Below are 21,948 nucleotides of genomic sequence, written 5' to 3'. Positions count from 1 at the left end.
GTCTCACATTCGTGATTTAAGTTATATGCCATCATTCTCCAATGATCTGGCTGCTCTTGATCCACCTGAATAGCACACTACTTAGCTTTAATCTAGCCTTTCTAAGTGGAAACTGAAGGGTTATTTTGCATACATCATCTTATTGGCTTTGACATTAAGAGTGGCAGCAAACGACCTGAGTCACTGGGGACAGGTGAGCAATGCACATTCCCAGAAAGCCAAGGTACTGGTGATAATGTTCTGAGGTAGAACAACAGAAAGATTTTTCAGAATATAAAGTTCAGCCAAATAGCTTCTTCATCCATTATATTCAGAATTGACACTCAGAATGGCAATTCTATGCAATGCTAAAACTCTTATTGTCAACGACTAATATACAAAGAGAAGAACGTCTACTGATATTACTATAATGGTGTTTAATAGGAGAGTTAGAAAGGGAAAAGGTATTTGAATTAGTCTTGAGTTAACCAAGCAATCCAGAGATTGAGATTACTCCAATACCCAGTCATTTGTCTCCTCTGTCCCCCTTAGTTATGACTCACCCAGCAGTAGTTAGCTGTGAAGTCCTGTGTCCCTGGATCACATCATTCACACTTTGGCACAGCCTAACACTTATTTTCATGTTTATAATTATCTTCTCCACTAGACTTTAGTTCTTGGGCCACCAAAAATCTTATTTGTCATTTTATTTTGGATTCCTACTAAGCATATAGTAGTGCAAAATGCATGCTGAGTAAGTCAACAAATGAATGACATGGTTGCTTAAAACAGTGCTACCTGCATGAGCTGCCATTGCCACGCTACGAAGATATGTTAGGCCTCAAGAATTTATCAAATACCTCAAACTGAGTACCAAAGAAGTTAAAAAGTAGTCTTATTTTGTTTTTAAGAAACATGCGATGTTAAATAAAGTTTGTATTAGATCATTTTTATTATAATATTCTTTTATAACTTTATTATAAAAGTAATAATAGCATTTTTAAATTTACTTAAAGTATAAACATAGATACAAGGAAATAAAGAATATACTATAACTCAAAACTGGTTACATACTTTTAGTATACATAAAAATGTGTAAGGAATTGCATTATGTATAGTATTATGACAAATTTTAATGCAAATATCAGTTTATAAATATATGGACATACTATAACTTTAAGTAGCCTGTTATTAGCATATATCCACCTTCCTCTCAATTTTGACTGTTATTAACTTATTCATAAGCGTTTTTACACAATTATCTTCATCCATTTCTCTCATTATTACTTAAGGACAAATGTCTAAAGGGGAATTGCTACATCTGAAAAATAGGAACATTTTGACATGAGTGTTACAATTACTTTGATAACAATAATCAATTAATAGTCTCTCAAATATATGTGTACCTGATTCCTTGCCCCTTCCTTATACTGGTTATTTTAATCTTTCTAATGTTTCCAGTCTGTTTCCAATACATTTTAAAATGAATTTCAGGGAAGATATAGAAACAAGCTTTATTCCCTTAATTTCTTTCCTCTGATATGGCAAGATAGCAATAATATAATTCTACATTTATTGTTAACTCATAATATGTATTACCTGATTTGCCTCTCTTATAATGACATAATTATCTGTATAATTTTACAATAGAAAAGGGAACAAAATTTAATTTCAAAGTTGCTAACCTTGGAAATATTTCATGGATTTGTGTTTCTAGGTTTCGTAGTAACCACGGTTTGAAGAAAGGGTGCCCTTCCATTCCAAATGAAATATAACTCAGTATCTTGATATACTTGTTATTTTCCCATTATAAAAACAATATTTTTAGTTTATTTTATTTTATTGCTTTTGACCACATCAAAAACAGCAAGAGACAGCAAGAAATGATCATCTGTATCTCTGGTTAACTTGTTTCCAGAAACATTTCTGGGTGTTTTTGTTACCAGAAGAGACACACATAACCAGACACTAAACCACAGAGACCCATACATACATTTAGAATTTACTCAGAAATAGAAGTAGGTTGAAAATATGAATTCACCAATATTTGCCCCCTTTTGTTTCTAAATTAAGTATGGTCTTCAGATATTTTGACATAGGTCATAGCTATCTACTCTGGGAAGACACAGAAAACAACCTGGTTTGAGTATTTAATAGTATCTAACAGCTAGGCATTTCTAATTATTATTGTAAAAAAATTATTCACTCATATTTTAAGTATAAAAATAAAACACCAATACTCACATTTTCCATTCAGCATTAGATGAAAACACATTTACAACTGAAACAAACTAACAGAACCAAATTTTGCATGAGCAACAGAAACACTGAAGTGAGTGAGAGTGGATGAGGGAAGAATTAGCCAAGTGACTTGAATTAGCCAAGGCACAAAATACAAAGAAAATTCTAAAGAATCCACTTAAAAGACTGAAAATGTCTTTGTCTTTTTCCCATAGAGGCACAGTTTAGCAATTCTGAAAGTATTTTCTAAATTTTCATTCTACGATTAAGCAAATATGTAATATATTATGAATAATGGGAGCCAAGTTTCTTAGTATTGGAAAAGGAATTTGCAAATATGAAAATGGTGAAGAATAGTGAATATAAAGTGATGGACTAGAATAGCAAATACCAGTATGAGGTCATAGGTTTACATAGAATGGTACCTAGACATACCATGGATATAGATATGATAGGTGCAGGCATGTATATGTACATATACATTAATATATATGAGTATGCATGATCGTATACTTCTCCCTCAAATCTATCTGTTGGTAGGACTCTCCAAATTTTGATTTCTAAATAGCACTCTCTATGATCTGCAGCTAGTAATCCTTAGTAAAGTAGCTGTTTCCAAGGCTTAGGTAGGGGAAAAGAAAAGACTTTTAGTAAGTGTATGTGTATGAGAGTGTGTGTGTGTGTGTGTGTGTGTGCGCGCGCACCCACACACAGATAGACAGACGGCTGGATGGATAGACAGATAATACCAATAAGAGAATGAGAGAGAAAGGAGAGGAGAGAGATAGATGGACTGAATGAAGTAAATGTAATAAAAGGTTAATATCTGAAAAATTACAATGAAGAATATAGAGGAATTTTTTGTGCTACTCTTGTAAGCGTACAGTAAATCTAAAATTATGTCAAATTAAAATTTAAAATGAATTCCTTTGTTAGTGCAAAAGTAGACTATGTCTTTTTTTCAGGCCCAGTTGTAATAAATGGCTCTATTAGATTCATTTCTAAGTGACAACACAAATGTAGACTATTTTTCAAGCTATATGCAGGTCATAAAATCTACTTAGGAGACCATGCCATCATATTTTAATAGGCTGAAATAGACGATAATGTCAGAATCATACTTTGTAAAGCTAAATCATACTTTGTAAGTTTTTGATATTTGAATTGCAATTATATACAAATCTATACATATATAATACAAATATATATTTATATATTATTTTATATAATACATTATATATTATATATACATAACATAACATATTATACACAATATAAAACATTTAATCTAATATATATTATTTATATAAATATAAATATATTTGTCCTGGGTCAGAATGAATCTAAATTTCTGTAGTTCACTCCAAAAAAAGACTGAAAATGGCGTATTTTGCTTTTTTATCCTAATGCTTTACATTTATTAATATATATATATACATGGATGTATTCAATTTACCATTTTTCAATTCCTTCAAGAAGCCATTGATTAACTTCTATTTTTCCAGAAACTACACTAATGACAGCTACTATTACAAAACTTATTATTCTCTCTAGCTTTTTTGTTTTCCTCTTTTCTTTCCTCTTATAGAAAAATCTTACCTCATGAGTAAGTAAAGCCAACTATATCTTAGAAGTACTTGTCAGTAGATGAAAATCTATGCTGCAAATTACAAAATCTTCATATTTTTGACAAACCATATGATTCTGCAGTATTTAGACTTGTAATACAATTTTCTCACTTTTTAACTTATTTATGCAAAAATGGTGCTTAAAAATATTGATATACTCTCTATCTTGACTCTGGGCATGTATTAGAAAATACAAAATAATGAAAAAGTAGCATCACATATCCATGACAATGTTCAGAAGTCATAAATAAGGCTTAGTCTAAACAGCTTAGAGTTATTTGTCAGCATATGTTTATATATAAATACAATGATCTACATGAATATGAAATAACCCAAGTTTCAGGCAAAGGCATTACACCTTCTTCTATTTTTGATATAATTAAATAATCAGCTTAATTGTTCGCATACCCCAAACAACTTTTGTTTAAAATGTAATTTCTACACTGATAATTTAGTGAAGGATGAAATGATTTTCCTCATTTTATGTTGCTTTCTGTAAAATAAAAATCATAAGTTATTTAGAGTGTAGCTAAGGGGTCAGAGTGCATCCTCAGTCCTGGTGCAATTCCCAGAACCAGAATCAATCATCAATTAATTAAATAAAAATGCAAATTATATTAACAGTTTTATAAAATGGAAAAATACATTGACTTTAGAGCTTATGAAGGTATGTGGCAATCTGGTGAAATTCCATAACTACTTTCTCAATCATTATGAAGCACCCTGACCATAAAATCCTGTTTTTGATACTTTACATATTTGGAGTACAACTAGATTTTCTAGTTATGTTTTTACAACCATAGAGTACAGAAAATACATATATGTAGGCAAAGGAATAGTGACTTGTGACAAGTCTCCCACCTGAGAAAAAAGTCTGCTAAATCTTTGCATTAGCTTTGGGACATACACTCTAATTTTATCCTATTTTATTAAAATGTGATTTTTTTCATTGTGGTTTATTTCTGCATAGTCCTTAAATATACACATCATATTTAAATATATAGTAATTGGTTTTTGCAAAATCATACCTTTGCTATGTCATAAAGGAAATTACTATGCATTCAACCAGGCACAAATCCCTTTTAGATGTTCTGAATTAAATTAAAGCTCATAGGGAAAAGGTCAAATTGCTTACCAAGACCAGAAGCTCCAAATAATCTGGAGTTAGGAACATTTTCAGACTCACCTTTCACCATGTCAGCTGCCTGTCTGTACACTACCCCTTGTCTGTGCTTCTTCACACCACCATGCCCTCAAACATGTTGTTCATTCAATAATCAGCCCCTAACTAGCTATGCATTCTTCCAGACAGGAGGCTCAGTGCCAATTCTCACAGTGCCTTCTTTTCTCTCACAATTGCTCATTCTTTCTCCTTATATCTTTTTGCTCATTCTTCTAACATTTCTATGCTGTATTTTAACTAATGCATTTTACAGTGCTTTCTCTCCCCTTGGAGTGTCATTATTTCTTTTGATTTTCTGTAACTCCCACCCTACCATAAGACCACAGCATGAGTGGTATCATTTTTTAAAAATAAGTGAATAAAATGAAACCACCATAGGAAAATGCAAAGGATTAGGGAATTCCAAGAGAAAGTGGTCAGCCCCAGCTAATGCATCATCCAGAATAATCTCCATAAAGGAAATGATAACTGATTTGAGGATGAAGAAAGAATACCATGTGGACCAAATATAACGAGAAAGAAGGAATCATAAGTGAGGATAAGAAAAACAAATGACCAAGACTATGAATCTCATGTGTGGCTACAAGAACATACTACAAATCCTAACTAGAGAGACCACAAGAATCATGCTGCAGCAGCCTCTGATATCCTTCACCATGTTGGAGCCACATTTTCCATGGTCTGCCCTCCAACATGGCTGGACACATTCGGGATTCTGGTTTATTCTCAGGAAAAATGGAACTACTCTGTCTGGCTTGAAGATTCCTAAATGGCTCTGCCTAACTCACTCTAGGATGCTTCCACCCAGTCCCGTTCTCTCTCTTGACTCAGGATCAAATTGGTATGATGGTCTGAGGTTTCATTCAGCCTCAATAGGCACACTCACTATATTCTCTAAGCAGGACATTTCCTAATATCCTTATATTTTTCTAATCCTTTTTTAGCATCTGATTACCATTGGAAGACACAGACTAAAGCAGAGTACAGAACATAAATGGAGCAAATGGTAGAATTTCAAGCTGAAGAACAAATTGAGATTTTAAAGTTGAGGACAACTACTCAATTCGATACTTTGCCTCAAGGCAGGATCAAGCTTAATTTCTTAACTATCTGTGTTATTTTAAAGTTCACGGAGTGACAGAGATTTCCTAACTTTCTTTTGTGAATTGTTTCACAGCTTAATCATTTTTCACATCTGACTTAGATCTATACTAAATCCCTAGTGATTTAAGGTCATTTCTTCCAGTTCAATCTTCTATACTGATAAATTACCGCCAACTACAGAAATACCAACGTAAGTAGGTCAACTCTCACTCATAATAGGGATTGCCTGTATAATATTCTGCGCACATGGTCTGTCTTACAGGGCCACTAGTCATTTTTTCTGTTTGGCATAAAATGTGTCTCATTAAGCTAATCATGGAATATCTGTTCTTTATGCACAGAAAAATATTGTCCATCTTTTGTAAGCAAAAAGACAAAGGTTTGTATGTTTACTTCAAAGAATATTTTTGACTACTAGTAAAAAGAAAAAAATACAAGTTGTTTTATTCTAAAAACTTTCAAATACTCTTCCTTTCATTGACAGAGTAAAATACCCAACCTCCAATTATTTAGATAAAATGTTAACATGCTATCCAATTTAAAATAATGATGTATTTCATTCTGCCAAACATTTGAAACTGAGATGGAAAGCATGTGGAGAGTGCTATTAACTTTGCAGATCGCTGCCTGGATAACACAAAGGCATTTGTCTAACTGCAGTGAGCATGCTGTCTGGCCAAGCTCATCCAAGTATGCAAATTGACAGGGACAATTCCAGCACCAAGACTTACCCATCTGCAAAAAGCTTCAGAAATGGGGATGTACTTACCTAAAATAGAAAAAGAGACACAACATTAGTGACACTGCTGCAGCTGAGACATGGAGTAACACACACATTCTAGAAGGCATTTAGAGCATGTGCTCCCTCACCATTGCTGAACCCAGTTCCAGGGCTTTTGTTTATGACACGTAGGGCAGATGGTGGTGTCTCTCACTGTCCAAGTACAAACCATAGGTATTTATTCAATAAATGTTTAAAAGGTTTGTAACTGTCAACTAGCCCAGCACTGTGATTTAACACCAATGGTCAAGTTAACATCTACCAAGTGCTTACTTGCCTCTCCATCCCAGCGCAATCTACTATATGTGCATTTTTCTCATTTCTTCTTCTTCAGAAAATGGAGGTGAGGTACAGTATTATTATTATGATCCCCATTATAAAGATGAATTAAGTGGTGCTTAGTGAATTTCATTAACTTGCCTAAAGTAACACAACCAGAAAATGCTTTGGTGGTTTTCTGTTTCTTTTTTTTAAAAGCTGATTTTCATATAGAATATGAGTCCATAACTCAATCTCACAATCTTTATGCTATTTTGCCAAAAACCAACAGGAAGAAAGATTATACCAGTAATATACTTTGTTTAATACAATATAAAAACAAAACTGATTACAGTTTTAGGATATAGAAGAATGAACAATGCCTGGTACAAGGCAGCTATTCAATAATACTTGTTGAATGAATAAAATATGATGAAGAAATAGATATTATAGATATTTAATAAATACAAACTGGCTATATCCTAGCAAGGCTAATATTGCACAACAAAGCATTCCATATAAAGGTTATTTCTTTCTCTCTGAAGATGGCCACACACCACTGCTCTATTAGGCTGATTACCCAGAGGTAATAACTACATATTCCTGAGTAAGGAGGATGATAGCTGATCCAGAATAAATGGCCAGGGAGGTAGAAGAAAAGGATGGAGTTGTCAGACCTTCAGTGACATGTCAGACAACATGAAAAAATATTCAATTGCTCAAGAAGCACTTAACAAACTCCATTTTCTAGTTCTGTTTTCTTCCAGCCTTTGGTGGCTCATTTATAGAGATTCTGATTATGAGAAAAATGTTAAAGAAAAGAAGTAGCTGAGGAGGACTAGAAATAAGGGGACTGGGTATTTGAAAGAATATCATAAATTGAAAAACAAAGAAATAGCTGAGACCTCAAATTCATGGGACATAGCGATCAAGTTATTCACAACATAGATAAAGACTTAACTTTAAAAACCACTGTAAGACTAAATTGGCCCCTACAGTTTTGGATCTCTATTTCCACAAGTTGGTTCCAAACTAAAATAAACCAATGAAACGGTGAGGTGATTGCACCCAGTGTCCAGAGCTTTTACCAAAGAACTCTAATTTTTTTTTTTTTTTTTGGTACAGGGGATCAAACTCGGGACCTTGTGCTTGTGAGCCAGGCACCAGAACAATTGAGCTAAATCCCTGGCCCCAAAGAACTATAATTTTAATATATGTTAGGTGAAGTCTTTGGACTGGGATATTTTCTACTTCTTTCCTCAGTATTATTTATATATTCAGGTTACATACAAAATTCAATTTTTAAAATTAAACCAATATAGGGAAGGCTGATAAGCAAAGCACTTTTGTTTCAAGATCAAATTGAACTGAAATGCATAGGAAATCAGAAGCATTTGAAAATTTTAGGGGAACAAATAAAAAGAACTTTTATTCTGGATTCAATATTTACCCATAAAGATAACTGGGCCCTATGATTCAAAACAGTAATTGTGAACTAGTGAAAATAATGCTTTTGGTCCATTTTGACATAAGACTTTGAAGAAGGACCCTGTGAGCAAAGGTATTAAGCATGTATGTTCAGCAAGTTTTGATAAAATATATTTTTTAATAAGGAGAACAAGTTACTTTTTTTCTTTACCTAGTTCCTTGTGATGATATTAAAGTTCTAGTTAATAGATCTCTTAGTGAACAGATCAAAGAAAACAGCTTGAATAAGATTGCTTCAATAAACCAGAAGCATTCTATGGATTAAGATTTATACCACTATTCCATTAAATATTTGGATCATTTCTAAGAGATAAAGTAATATTTAAGTAAGATATCAAAAGTTATTGGCTTAAGCACTCCAAGAAGTAGAGACAACTCAGACATAAGACAACAATTGAATATAGTAAACCCTCAAATCACGACTGGCCTGATATACAAACAACTTGGGTTATGACTGGAATTTTAGTTTTAACTTATGACCAACATCTTGAGTTATGACCCAAATGCTGGCCGCTTGTGCTTCCAGATGGTCTCAGATGCAGATTTAACTCTTAAAGAGTTCTGGAAAGAACATTACAAGATTCTTTCCTGTGTGGGGTTAATTGAGAAATCCTGGGCCAATGTCTCTCTGAGGACACTGAGATCTTCTTGGAAGAAAGTGTGTCCTAAAATTATACAGGAGGGACTTTGAAGGCTGTGTTGAGGAGTCTGAGCCTTCGATTGACCAACTTGAGTTACAACCAGCCCTCACAAACAAATTGAGGGTCCACTGTATATACTCAGACAAGAAAGGACTTCAAAGACAAGTCATATTTATTCTATAGAGTAAAGCAGAATTTTTTCCAACACAATGTCTGTGGCACAATTCTGTACCCTGCCCAAACTCAAACTCCATTTCCAAATCTACTGGTCATTCAGTAGTTTTTATTTTTTTAATTACATTGGCTCACTGAAAACCTACTTGCTTCATTCACAAACTCTCAGTTACCCATTACATTAATTCCTCTAGGCAGAGATCAGAAGACTGAAATGCACACAGATTGGCCTTTTTTGCTGGGAAGATGGTTAAATCAGGTTGTGGTAAAGTCAGTATCCATGGTTTATGTCTATGCCTCCTACTATGCAGTGAGCTGCCGCTCTTAAAGGCGTTTTATTGTAATCTTTTGAAGGAAAAACATTCCTGCATGAGACTATTAAATGACACTAAACAGCTTCCATTTAAATGTAAATGATATGGTAGAAACATCAAATACTTAGGGATTAAAAGAAATGAGGAGATGTTTCAGTTGTTGTATAGGATTACAGTAATCGGTTGTAGCTGGGTAGGAAACCACCAAGACAGCCTTTAGACTTCTGATATGTAATGTGCTACCAGTACATGCTCTTAGCACTAGCAATCACAGAGTCCCACACAGAGATTTCTAGAGTAGTGTAAGAGCTGATTCAGAACCAAGGCAGAACTGATCACATTTGGAGGCTTGGAAGAACCAAGAGTCTGTAAGGAATTTTTGAGGAGCAATACCAAAGAGTATCAAATGATCATTTGTTCCTGCAAGTTACAGACTGTTAATTCATTATAACAAGTAACATTCATATCAGTCTATTTTTAAAGGCCCTTTACCAAACATTATTATTAATGCATATTTTTGCTAAAGGATATTCAGTTACTCACTAAATAACTACTCGCAGAGGATTAACTGTGCCAGGAAGGCTCATGGTCACATGACTTTCAAATTAAGCTCCCTAGTTACACCCACTGAGATATATTGTTTTATATGTAATTCAATGTCAACCATCTGAAAATATCCCAATTATCTAGGCTTCTAGATCATCTGTTCCTTTAAAATTCAATGAACAGCTTCAAATCCCTCTTTCATTTTTATGGTAAATTTATTGCATCCAAGTGCCAATGATGTCTCTACATTTTTGAAAAACAAAAAAGAAAAGAGAGCCAATTCAAGGATCAACTCTTCCAGAGAGCTTTCTAATAATTATCTCCTCACTTCTCACTTACTGCCCTAACCCCTGACCCCTCTTATTAAGGGTCCCTTCTCTATTTTTAGGTTCTCATAGTATATTACAGTTGGTCCTTCAAGGCAGGAACTGTTACTTTCATTGCTATATAACCAATATAGCCAAGCATTGTCATTGTGCTCAACCCATGGTAGATACATAGCATGTTTGTTAAAACAATTGAATCGTTCCATTAGTTACTAGCACTTTGCGATAAATAAGTTTTGGGTTGTAGTTTGGGCACTCATCTCTAAAAGGTTTGCCATCACTGCCCTAGATTAATCTCTTAGACTAATGATGAAGTCACTCTTGTTTACTCTCTACATGAAACATATTACACCTTGAAGTTCTTTCAGACGAACTGCATAGACTAGGGACATATCTTACAATAATATAAATTTACAATAATATCTATTTAATGTAATTCTTGTTAAACTGATTGTAACTCATATTTTGATTCCTCAAAGTCACTGAAGTTCAAAATGCAGGACTGTTGGTTTAGAGACCATTACGTACTAACACTTTTGGTTACTGTCTTCCTAAATAGAAAACTGAAGTATGATTTATGTGTGAGACAATTTTAAAAGCACTTAACATTCATTCCTCACTCTAGGCTTGCTGGTGTACACACATCATGCATTTTATCCTCCCAACATTGCAGGGAGGCAGACACTGCTTGGAAATGAAAGATTTAAAGTAAGATAGCTGAGATCATATGGGCCAAATGTGGTAGAGCCAAGATTCATTCCTGACCATTTGTCCAAAGACTCATTGTTTAACTGCTAACCTCTAATTCATTTAATACATTTTTTCAGAGGTCTGAGGCAGTGCTTTCTCCCTAGTCACCCTACCCTTCTACTTCCCTCAGCTGCGTGTGGGGAGGTGCCACTGGAGTTGCACCATGATCATATCCATATTGCTTGGCAAACTCCATGCTACCTTTTGGAGAGTGGCAAATGGTGTTACCCTTGTATGGGGGACTCTAGAGGATGTTATATGTCACAGAACAACCACTGCATGGCCAGCTCTTAGAGAGGAAATTGAAAATGTATGTGCAGCAACTTGAGTGACCAAGGTTACCCAAGCAGCAGTTTGCGGTACTAATAAATGTCTGGAAGCTTAATGGCCACCACTTTGAGCACCTCTTGCAATTGTAGAGGCCAAAGTGTCACCCTTTCTCTGTCATTCTTTGTGGAAAACCAGTTCTTCTCCAGGAGGAAAGTCTGAGCCCATCAAACCATCCCTCAAGAAGCCCAAGGTACCACTAGGTCATTTTGATGCACCTGAGGGTTCTCATTTAGAACAAGAGCCACTGACAAAATTTCCAGATGAGGTTAATCCAGTTACCAAAGAAAAAAGTGGGCCCAAGGCCCAGCACCTAAACAACATGGAGATTGGGAAAGGAAAGGATGATGTACTGATTTTTAAGACATATTTTTAAACTTCATTATCATTCTCTGAATATGTACATTTGATTCTATTTCAGATTATATTCTTTATTTCCTTTAAGTCTTTTCTTTGTGGAACCAGAGACTGAACCCAGGACTTTGTACCTGCTAGCTAAGTGCTAGCTGAGCTATATCCTGATCCCTTAATAATACAATTTCTATCATGCATTTAAAAATTTATATGATGACTTTGGAAGAAAATATACTGCTATAAATTAGGAAAAGGAAATGTATTTTTACATTAGGACATATTATCATTAACAAATATATTGGGATATATAAAGGATTATTAGACCTGTAAACCTTTACTTCATAATTTTTAAATTTAAATTAATGAGTTGATTATAAAATACATGTATAAGGGGCCGGGGATTTAGCTCAGTGGTTTCGCCACCTGCTGCACAAACGCAAAGACCCGAGTTCGAACCCTGGTATCAAAAAAAAAAAATATATATATATATGTGTAAATATTTTAAATGAAAAAAATAAATGTACTCAATAATTATCAAATTCCTACCAAAATCCTATGCTTGTTCTAGTGATAAATCAATGATTAACACACCTTGACCCATGTGAAATTTATACTCTAGTGGAAAGAGACCAACAATAAGGAACAGCATCATATATGTCAATATATAGTATAAAAAATGAGTATTGTAGAATAAGTGGAGTGGGGAACTAGAGGGGAATAATGGTGGTAATGAAGAGGAATGCATTGCAATGCTAAGGAAAGTGGCCAGGATAGACCTTAATGAAAAAGCACAACTAGCAAATGACTTCAGTTACTCAAATATATTTATTTGATGAGAATCCAATAAGAGGTGAGGATACAGAGGAGGTAACAATAGAAGAAAACTGCTAAAGTCTATGGTTTATAGCCTTTTGAAAGTATTCATCCCATAGTCATACTTTAACAACCTTCAAATGTTTTATTTCTTCTACTATTTTATAAGTTCCTGGGCTACAATAATTGTATTCTACACTTTAAGTCTTTAAATCTCTTTGCACTGCGTAGAAGAATGGCTGTTACAACAATAAGTATCAGTTGAAGGAAAATATTTCTAATGCAAAGAGAATTTTTGAGAATTTAAAAAATCAGAAAAACGTCAGTGATTAAACTAGCAGTTTAAATTCATCAGTAAGTAAACCAAAAAATATATATTTACCTTGGAAAAGAAATTCATGGAAGAATCTTTTTTCTGATTATGCCAAGGCAATTCAGATAACATGTTTTGAGATATAATGGGAGCAGTTTTCTTAATGTTACCATGGAAGAGTTGAGTGAGAAAGCTTTAGTGGATGAGCTATTTGGGGATGAATCTAAATTGAAGGACACATTTAAAAGATTGAATAATGTTAGTTTTTATTTAAACAGTATTATCATGAGCCAAATATGTACTATTTATTAAAGATAAATTAGTTAATAGTCCCTGGACTTATGTGGAGATTTCATTAACCAGAAAATTTTGTTATAGTATTAATAAATTATTGGGTTAAGTGCTATAAAAGAGGCATACAAAGGGCCAAAGGGTTTTAACCTTTTCTGAGGTATAAGGTGAACCTGAGACCTTAAGAATAAGGGTCTAAGGATGGGAGTAGCAAAATGAGAACTTCCTACATTCTAGGTATTATGTATCAACAAATAACAATATCAATAAATATCAATAAATATTTGTGAAGTATTAGTATAGTCCTACATTATATGTACCTAACACATAGCATTAATATTCTCCACAACAAATCTATGAGTAGGGTTTTATTATGCACATTTAACAGAAGAGAAAACTGAAGCTCAGAGAGATAAATGACCTTGGTTCCAGATCATAAATGCATTATGAGCTGATTTTAATCTAGACCTGTCCACAATTTTCACATGAGTCAAGTGTCAAGAAAACTGTTATTAAGATCTGTACTATTTTGATGAGCTGGGATTATATACAGAGTCCACCAAAAAATGAATATACACTTCAGTGGTTTGCTGTACTAATGAACGTCTGGAACCTAATGGCCACCACTTCAAGCACCTCTTGTAATTGCAGAGGCCAAAGGTAACTTGTATTGATCTCATGGTGTCTCAATAAATTTAGTATTAAAATATTTGAGTTTTTAATTTTTCTGATGTATACATTTTGTTTTGACAGACTGTATTTGGTGAAATAGAACAGACTGGGTAAAGATTCCGATACAACTATAGGCAGGGCAGACTTCCCTGGGCTGAAATCACCAGTGAAATCCCAGCAGAATTGTCCTAGTGGAGCTAGTCCTTGGTACCACTAGGCAAAACAAACTTTCCTGCTTTTATTTACTGTTTTTATGCCATGGACACATATTAAATATCTAAAGACACCACTTTAGCACTGTGAATATGAATGAATATGAAAAGGACTTACACATTCTCCTTCAAGGAGCTCAATCTGGTGAGAATTCATACTCTTAAACTGAAAAATGGATTCTAATATGGCAAATGTAAGAAAACATTAGAGAAAGAATTCTACTTAGGGGAAGAGGCTCCTAATTTTGCCTGAAGGAGTCTTAGAGAAACTGGACCTTGACCTGCAGATGAGAGTAGGGCAGCAGAATGCTGAAAAGGGAGGAAGAAGATGAGAGGTGATCCATCATGTTTTTCAGAGAGCTTGTTAGCTGAGGAGCATCCGAGTAAGAGCTGCAGGGGAAGGCAAGAGCTTCATCATCCTTTAAGCAGCCAACATGGCAATTGTTCCTAGCCCTTGACTTTTTATATCAGATGGATATGACAGTTAATCTTGCTTGTCAATTTGATTGGCTTGAGAGATTAGTAAAGCACACTTCTAGGTGTGTCTGGGTGTCATGGGGCTTGACTTTAGGGGATATATCTGATCCCTAGCTACTTCCTCTCTGGCTCTTTTCCTGCTTTTTGTTTTCCTGATGCCATGAGTTGAACAGTTTTTCTCTGCCATGGCCTTCCATCAACCACGAAATGAAACTTCTGAAATCAGGAGCTAAAAATAAGCCCGTCCTTCAAATTGTGGGTGTCAGGTATTCTGAGCCAGTAATGGGGAAGCTAATACAATGGAGACATGAAAGATTCTGTGGTCTACTCTGCCACAGGCCCTTTAACACTATCATCAGCCTGAAGAGTTAAGTTGAAGGAAAGAGAGATGAAGCATTACATCACGTACACTCAGACTCCAATCCTATCCCAATCCACTTCCCCTAAAAACTGATTTGTTTTTGCTTGAAAGCACTGTAACACTAAATATAAAAATCATGTCAGCCCACAGATAGCGCTTAAAGATATTGTGGATTTGTTTGCTTTTTGTTTATTTATATTTTTGGAAATGAGAGACATAAACAATATGAAAAAATGAAGTTTGCCTTATAGCACACAAGAAAACCTATTTAGAACAAAACCATACAGACACATGCCAGTCTTTTGACGGAAATGACAACATAAAAATCAACATTTTACCCCCAAAGACCTACATCTGCAGGCGTCTCATTTAAAAAACATTCATTAGCACAGACTATCACTGTTGAACACTGATTTATATAAGGCTGAAAAACCTAATTTCTCTGTCTCTGAAAACTGTAAAACCACCTTGGCAGTTGCCTAATTTCCCTAAGAGCAGAGGTTTCACTTGGCACTTGGATCTGAGAAACCTCAAAGTGGGCAATTAGCTTGCTGGATACACAATGTGCTTTGTAGCTTTTCATTACCACATTTTCCATTGCTGAAGTAGAACATGAGCGCTTTCAATGTCCAATGGCTTTGACCATTTGAGATCTCCAGGCAGAATTTCATAACCTATTCATATCTACTGTTTCTCAACTGAGCAATAGTTGGAAAAGTATAAGTCTCTCATAAGTCTATAAAAATAGTTTCTTGAGAAACAGAGAAGGATGTATGTTAAGTTATAATATAGTCTTATTTAAAGGAGAGAAGAATAACAATTTGAAATTAACATACTCAATGTGATAATAAACTACCTTCATAGCTGGTAGTTATAAGTGTGCGATCCAAAATATTTAAAAGATAAAAAAGTTAACTCTTCTGGGATCACTTTCCAATATTATATAAAAAGAATGCAACTAAAATACAATTAGAAGCAGAACTTACAGATAACAAACCCATTTCAAAAGTACAGCACTATTATTTTTTTCCTGTGGGAGTCTCTGGGCTATTAGAAAAGTAGAATGACATGAAAATTTAAAATGCAGGCTGTAGAGCCAGAATTCCTGGCTTGAATACAGGTAAATCTGAGTGTCTGAGAATGATTGCCCTACAGGATGACTATGATGGTGGTGGTGATTGTAAGGACCTGAAACAAAAAGAGGAAGGTAGGAAGTATGATTTGGTAATCAAAATCAGAGAGTTCTTATTTATGGACACTGAATTCTGTAACTTTCCTAATAGGGGAAGGATTATTTTGCATATTTACCCTTTCCAAGCTGTATCAAAAAGCAATTCTTTTTTAAAACTGTCCCAAGGTTAGTTTGATACCAATTAGGTGTCAGTATATTCCTCATTTAAATCCCCATCTAGTACTAGTTTGATCCAATTTAGATAGCCTACCTCCTGAGAGAAACTTAACAGCTTGTTCTGCACAGGAGTTAGAGAGTATTGATCAATGAGTCTAATGCAGAATTCCTTGAGCATTTGTAGACAGATTTAACCTAATGGTTTGCTGAAATTCCAATGGCTGTTCTACAGGGACCCCCAGTCACAGATTTCAATACCCTGAAGGAAGAAATTGTATAACCACTGTCAAACTTTATCCATTTACAAGTGGAATATCTAGAAAACCAGTGAAAAGGAGAAAAAGACATTCAGAACTGCAGAGCTCAATGATTATAATCTCTTTTGGTTCCGATTCAAAATGAAATTGTCAATTAATTGTAAACACAATTAATACAGCTTTGCAGTAGTTGGTTAAGTAGAAAAACATTTTGTGACATTATATCGCTTTACGCTATCCCAAATTTGGGTAATCATATGTTTGACATTTTTTAATTTCCTTCTGTAAATATCATCAAGCTTTAAAAAAAAATTGGGTATTTTATTATCACTCCAAGTGAGCTAGAGATGTGACTTTGCAGAGATTAAAAAGAAATGGCTACATCCTCATAGTTCGCATTTATTGTATACCAAAAATAATACAGGAGAAAAAGTAGATGCCATAGGTATAAATATACAAATGTATACATAAATATATAGATATATAAATATGTAGATATATTAGGTTTGGATAGATTATTTATACTTATTTACCTGCCAGATTTCCCCAGTAGGATCAATCAGGATTTACCAGCATGTTCTATCCCCTGAATCTCCTTCCTAATTGCAAGACTCATTCTACTTGCTCTCAAACCTGACCTTCTTCTGGCTTGTCTATGAATTATCAATAACTTCCCATTAAATGACCTTTCTTCTTTTTTCAACTACACTCAGACAACATGTCAATTCTAACTATTAAACACTTGTGGAATCTGTACCTTCTCTTCTTCCCTAGCACCAATGACGTAGCTCAAGCCCATGAGCTCTTTGCTTGAGTATAGTCTCCATTTACATTCTTAGGCTCCCAAACTGTCTCATGCATGCTTATTGGCCATCTTCCAGCATCTGACCTTGTCACATAATTGCTTCAAACATTTCTTTCTCATTTCAGAATAAACCCAGAGTCCCTAATATGGCACACAAATTCCCCAGAAACTTCTCTTGGTTTACTTCCAGGATCGTATATTACCATTGACCTATGTACTTAATGATCTCTTCATCACATATTTCATGGGATTTTTTTCTTTCAATATGTCAGCTGCTCCTCCTGCTCTCTCCTTGGGATTCTCTTCTTGCTGCTCCCTCCATCCTATACTCATTTTTCTAGACTTGGCTTAGGTCATACCATTACACTCCAGAGTAGGTTTCCACAGAATACTATGCATAGTTCAAATCATGGCATTCACCACGTGTTTTACCTGATAATATTTAAGAGGCTATGGATGTAGCTCAGTGCTAGAGCATTTGCTTAGGATACTCAAGGGTGGGTTGGATTTCCAGCACCATAAATTGAATTTCTTTCACACTAATTTGAACTACTTTACACAAATGAGAGAGTGGTCCTACTTATTTACTATTGTGTCTCCAGTACTTGGGTTTATATATACACACATAGGATACATATATAATGCACACATACATACATATATGGTTTGCTAAGTGAATGAGTGAATAAATTAAGGAGTAACTAACTTTGTGTAGAACAATCTATACTGAAAAGCAAATGTAAGCAAGGTAGAAAAAATGCCACTCCTAAAAATTCAGAAATAAGATCAGAGGATAAGTCATGGGAGACAGGCCCAGTGGGGTTCACAATTAAGGACAGCCACACTCACAAGATGACAGTGCAAGTGTCAATGGTGGAAAGTGGAGACTCCACAGGAAGCTGTGCTGTGGTGATAAGATGGTGCTAACAAGGTAACAAAAGACCATGTGGTACACGGTCAATGTGAATCTTCTCCAGAGCTCTTTGACATTTTAGTAAAGTGAGCAAACTCACACATGTTACATGTTCTTGAATTTCATGTGAAATACAGCTCAATTCTTATATAGGTTTGATGCTGAGCAGAAGGGAAAAGCACATGATGGACACAGAGGCCTGGAGACAGAGTGGAGCATAAAGATATAGGTTGTGGTTCTGTCACAGATGTCATGGCAAAAATGAACCAAATCTCCAAGGGTCAAGAGAAGCCCAGTGCATAGAAATGGGATAGGAGAGAATGAGGAGGGAAGGTAGGGGATGGATGCATTCACATATCAACAGCACTTCACTGGGAAATTATTTTGATCTGCTATGCATTTATAAATTATGATTGTCTTTTTAAAAATACAATAGTGCTACGGAAACAATAAGGCCAAGGGAACCTAATCTCTTATACAATATGGAATTATTCAGAACCGAGAACTATCCTTGATGCTGAAACATCAGGTAGAAATGTCACCAGGGACTTGATTGGGAAAACATTCCAAACAATGAGCAATGACTTTACCATAATATTTCACAAATATGGTATGATATTAAGAGTAAGAAAGGCATTTTGGAACAGAAAGATTTAGAATAATCATCTAAAAGCCTGGCTTTTGGCCATAAATGCACACAGATATATTATGTCATATAAATCACAAAGAATTGTCTATTTCACATCACATTTTATATTAAAAATTCCATACCTCTCTTCTACCTTGAGGTAGGACTATCAATAAATAAAACATGTCTTATTTTTTTAAAAAAATTTATTGTTCACATTTTTAGTGCTCTTCAGACAATAATGAATACATGGCTAGTATCGCCCTCTGTGAAAGAAGTACCTCACACTCCATATAACTCTCAGGAAAAGAACAGATGAGACAAGCAGATGATCATTCAGAGCAGCACGGGTGGTGGTACTTCAGTAGGAATCTTCTCATTGCATACTGAAGTGGGATCTGGCGGTGTTTCCTTTGTCTTCAACGACTCCTCAATGAAATGTTTTCACTTTGCACCCTTTGGGTTCAGTTGTTCAACCGGTTACAATTAGTTAGATTAGTAACTGGTTGAACAACTGTAACCAAAGAGTACAGATTGATGTGTTGAGGTGTATTAGAGAGAAGTTTGCTAGCGGTGCTCAGCAGGGCTGTCTGTCCTCTTCAGTGTTTACATGAATAACTTGGAGCAAGACATTCACATTCAAGAGAAATTCATTAAACACCCATTCAGTATCTAGTATTTGCCTGTTATTATGGCAGGGACTAAAGGTACCAATAAAAGATTAGTTATATGTCCCTCATACCAAGCTGGGAAGAAAGAAGGAGAGAGAGAAAGAGGGAGGAGAAAGAGATAAACAGGGACAGATTATTTTACACAACAGGAAATTTAACACATGGTCTCTGGCTAGAAAAATTTCAATAAAGAAAAATATTCCAAGGAATATGAGAGAAGTAACCTTCACAATTTATAAATTTCTCATTAGAATGAATATTCAATGATTGTCCAAATTATGGAGCACATTTCTTGGACTTTACCCTCATTTTATCAAACTCACACAATATTATATAGGTGACATATTAACAAGTGTTACTTAATACAAACAATAAAACATAAAAGCTCTAGTTCATTAAACTGAGAGCAAAATGCTGTCATCTCCACAAGGCCTAGGCCACTGCTTGAAAGTACTTAGGATTCTTTGGAAAACTCATTCTTTCAAGCTTGGACACTGCTTGTCTCTATAATTAACCACTTCTCTAATTACTTAATATTTCTCTCATAGACAGCGAGATCAGAACACTCTTTGCTCATCAATTGTCCGAAATTTGAGGGGTTTCTTCCCAATTGTCTAGCATGGACTGAAAATTGGAACAGTTGCCAGCACTGTGCTTGAAAAAAATAAAAATTATAAACAGCATTTATTCTCAGAGAATATACTTATTCATTGGGTTGCTGTACGATGATTCATAGATGCCATGAGATAAATCCATGGGTATTTTCTGCTTTTCAAGAACCCGAATTTTGCCCCCAATTTTAGGATAGGTAAGCAATGAACATTTACAAATCTGTATGTCTCTGTGTGATATCAAGTGAGATCCAAGTCTGGGTTTATGTGATAACTCACACATTTTAGACTAACTGACAATCTAGGCATGAAAGATTTGTAATCTAATTTACACACAAAATGGAAAAAAGGGGGCCATGATACCTCAAAATATTTTATTTGAAATACATGTGTATCAGATTTATTTTGGTTTCTAAAACTGTAAAACTGAATACTTCAACTGCAGACATTAGTCAAAGATGTTTAAAACTAGGCTTCCCTTATTTACAACATGGAGTTTTTACAAGACAGCTATCAAGAATAAACACAAAAAGAGAGGAAAACTCTTCCATTTCTAGCAATTTGCCAGAGTAAACTGGCTGTATATTGAACACAGCTGTTTCTGTGTGAGATTTTTCTTTTTTTAAAATTTAATATTGACTGTGCTCTTGTGGCACGAATATAGTCAGTGAAAGATTGTTCAGATCTTGACAAGAAGAGAAGCAGAAACAATTGCCCCCACATGTCTTTCCTTTGCTTAATAACCAAGCCATTCTGGAGCCTCCTGAGTACATGTCCATCATTTGTCATGTCAATTACACAGAAATGAAATGTTTTAGAACTTTTCTTGCCATTTCCTTCAACCCCATGAAGATGCAGACCCAGCAGGGAGGTAGTTCTAAAGATAAAATGAAAAGTAAGGAGGTAAGCCTCGAATGTAAACACAGGAAAGAGCCTCTTACTCCCTCCACTTCTCATTTTCCATCCACCACTGAAAGCTGTTCCTTGGTGAATTGAATTCTTTAAAATGAGAAAGCAGGACAATCTCCCTTAGGCTATGTATAATACACATATATTCTCCTATACTTTGTTACTAATAAATCTAGATGCTTTGGCAACTTATTTAATAAATTAAGGTTTTCCTACTAATTTGCCTAAGAGACCTTTTGGGTTACTAATATTTACATTTTACTGGCCACTTAAGTAGGTGGAAGGAATTGTCCACAGAGCTCAACACACTTTAAGATATTTATTCTTCCCAATAGTTCAATGGGATCATGAATAACACAGCAATCCAGTGATTACATTTTACTTTGATCTCTACTTATAGTTTTGTGGGATCAACTATTCAAAGTGTTGAGTTATGGCTTAATGTTAAAAGGCAGTATTCTGGAGTTAGTCTATAGTGGGATACTAGCTAGGAGAAGTTAGACAAGTTATACAATGAAGATATTAAGGCTAACCAACTTTATCATTCTGCAGAGTAATAAGATATATAGATTG

At 34.8% G+C, this 21,948-nt stretch overlaps 2 protein-coding genes and 1 long non-coding RNA gene across 4 annotated transcripts in view; 1 reads left to right on the top strand and 2 right to left on the bottom strand.

Annotated features, from left to right (window-relative positions):
• Positions 1-21,948, bottom strand: part of LOC147824446 (3',5'-cyclic-AMP phosphodiesterase 4D-like) — a 483,409-nt gene that overhangs the window by 217,761 nt on the left and 243,700 nt on the right. Inside the window, exon 2 of one of the 2 annotated variants that reach the window (XM_087189614.1) lies at positions 2,880-6,904. The exons of the other annotated variant lie outside the window; for it this stretch is intronic. Within the exon in view, the coding sequence (XP_087045740.1) occupies positions 6,901-6,904 (4 nt within the window). The 3' untranslated portion in view covers positions 2,880-6,900. Of the gene's footprint in view, positions 1-2,879; positions 6,905-21,948 lie in introns of those variants that run through there. 2 annotated transcript variants of the gene reach the window in all.
• LOC101696340 (uncharacterized) overlaps positions 1-21,948 on the top strand; it is a 52,188-nt gene that overhangs the window by 21,906 nt on the left and 8,334 nt on the right. The window lies entirely within an intron of this gene.
• The window catches only part of LOC147824448 (uncharacterized), an 84,767-nt gene continuing 65,698 nt past the window's right edge, over positions 2,880-21,948 (bottom strand). Inside the window, exon 2 of the mRNA XM_087189616.1 lies at positions 2,880-21,948. This exon is cut by the window's right edge and continues 62,528 nt beyond it. The gene's annotated coding sequence lies outside the window, so the exon portion shown is untranslated.

Source organism: Heterocephalus glaber, unplaced genomic scaffold, assembly GCF_053883595.1.
Source record: "Heterocephalus glaber isolate CG9 unplaced genomic scaffold, H.glaber_assembly_v1.0 deba00001543, whole genome shotgun sequence".
In the NCBI taxonomy this organism is placed as follows: Eukaryota; Metazoa; Chordata; class Mammalia; order Rodentia; family Bathyergidae; genus Heterocephalus; species Heterocephalus glaber.
The sequence above is the reverse complement of the archived record's forward strand: the minus strand, read 5'-3'. Positions and strand labels throughout refer to the sequence as shown.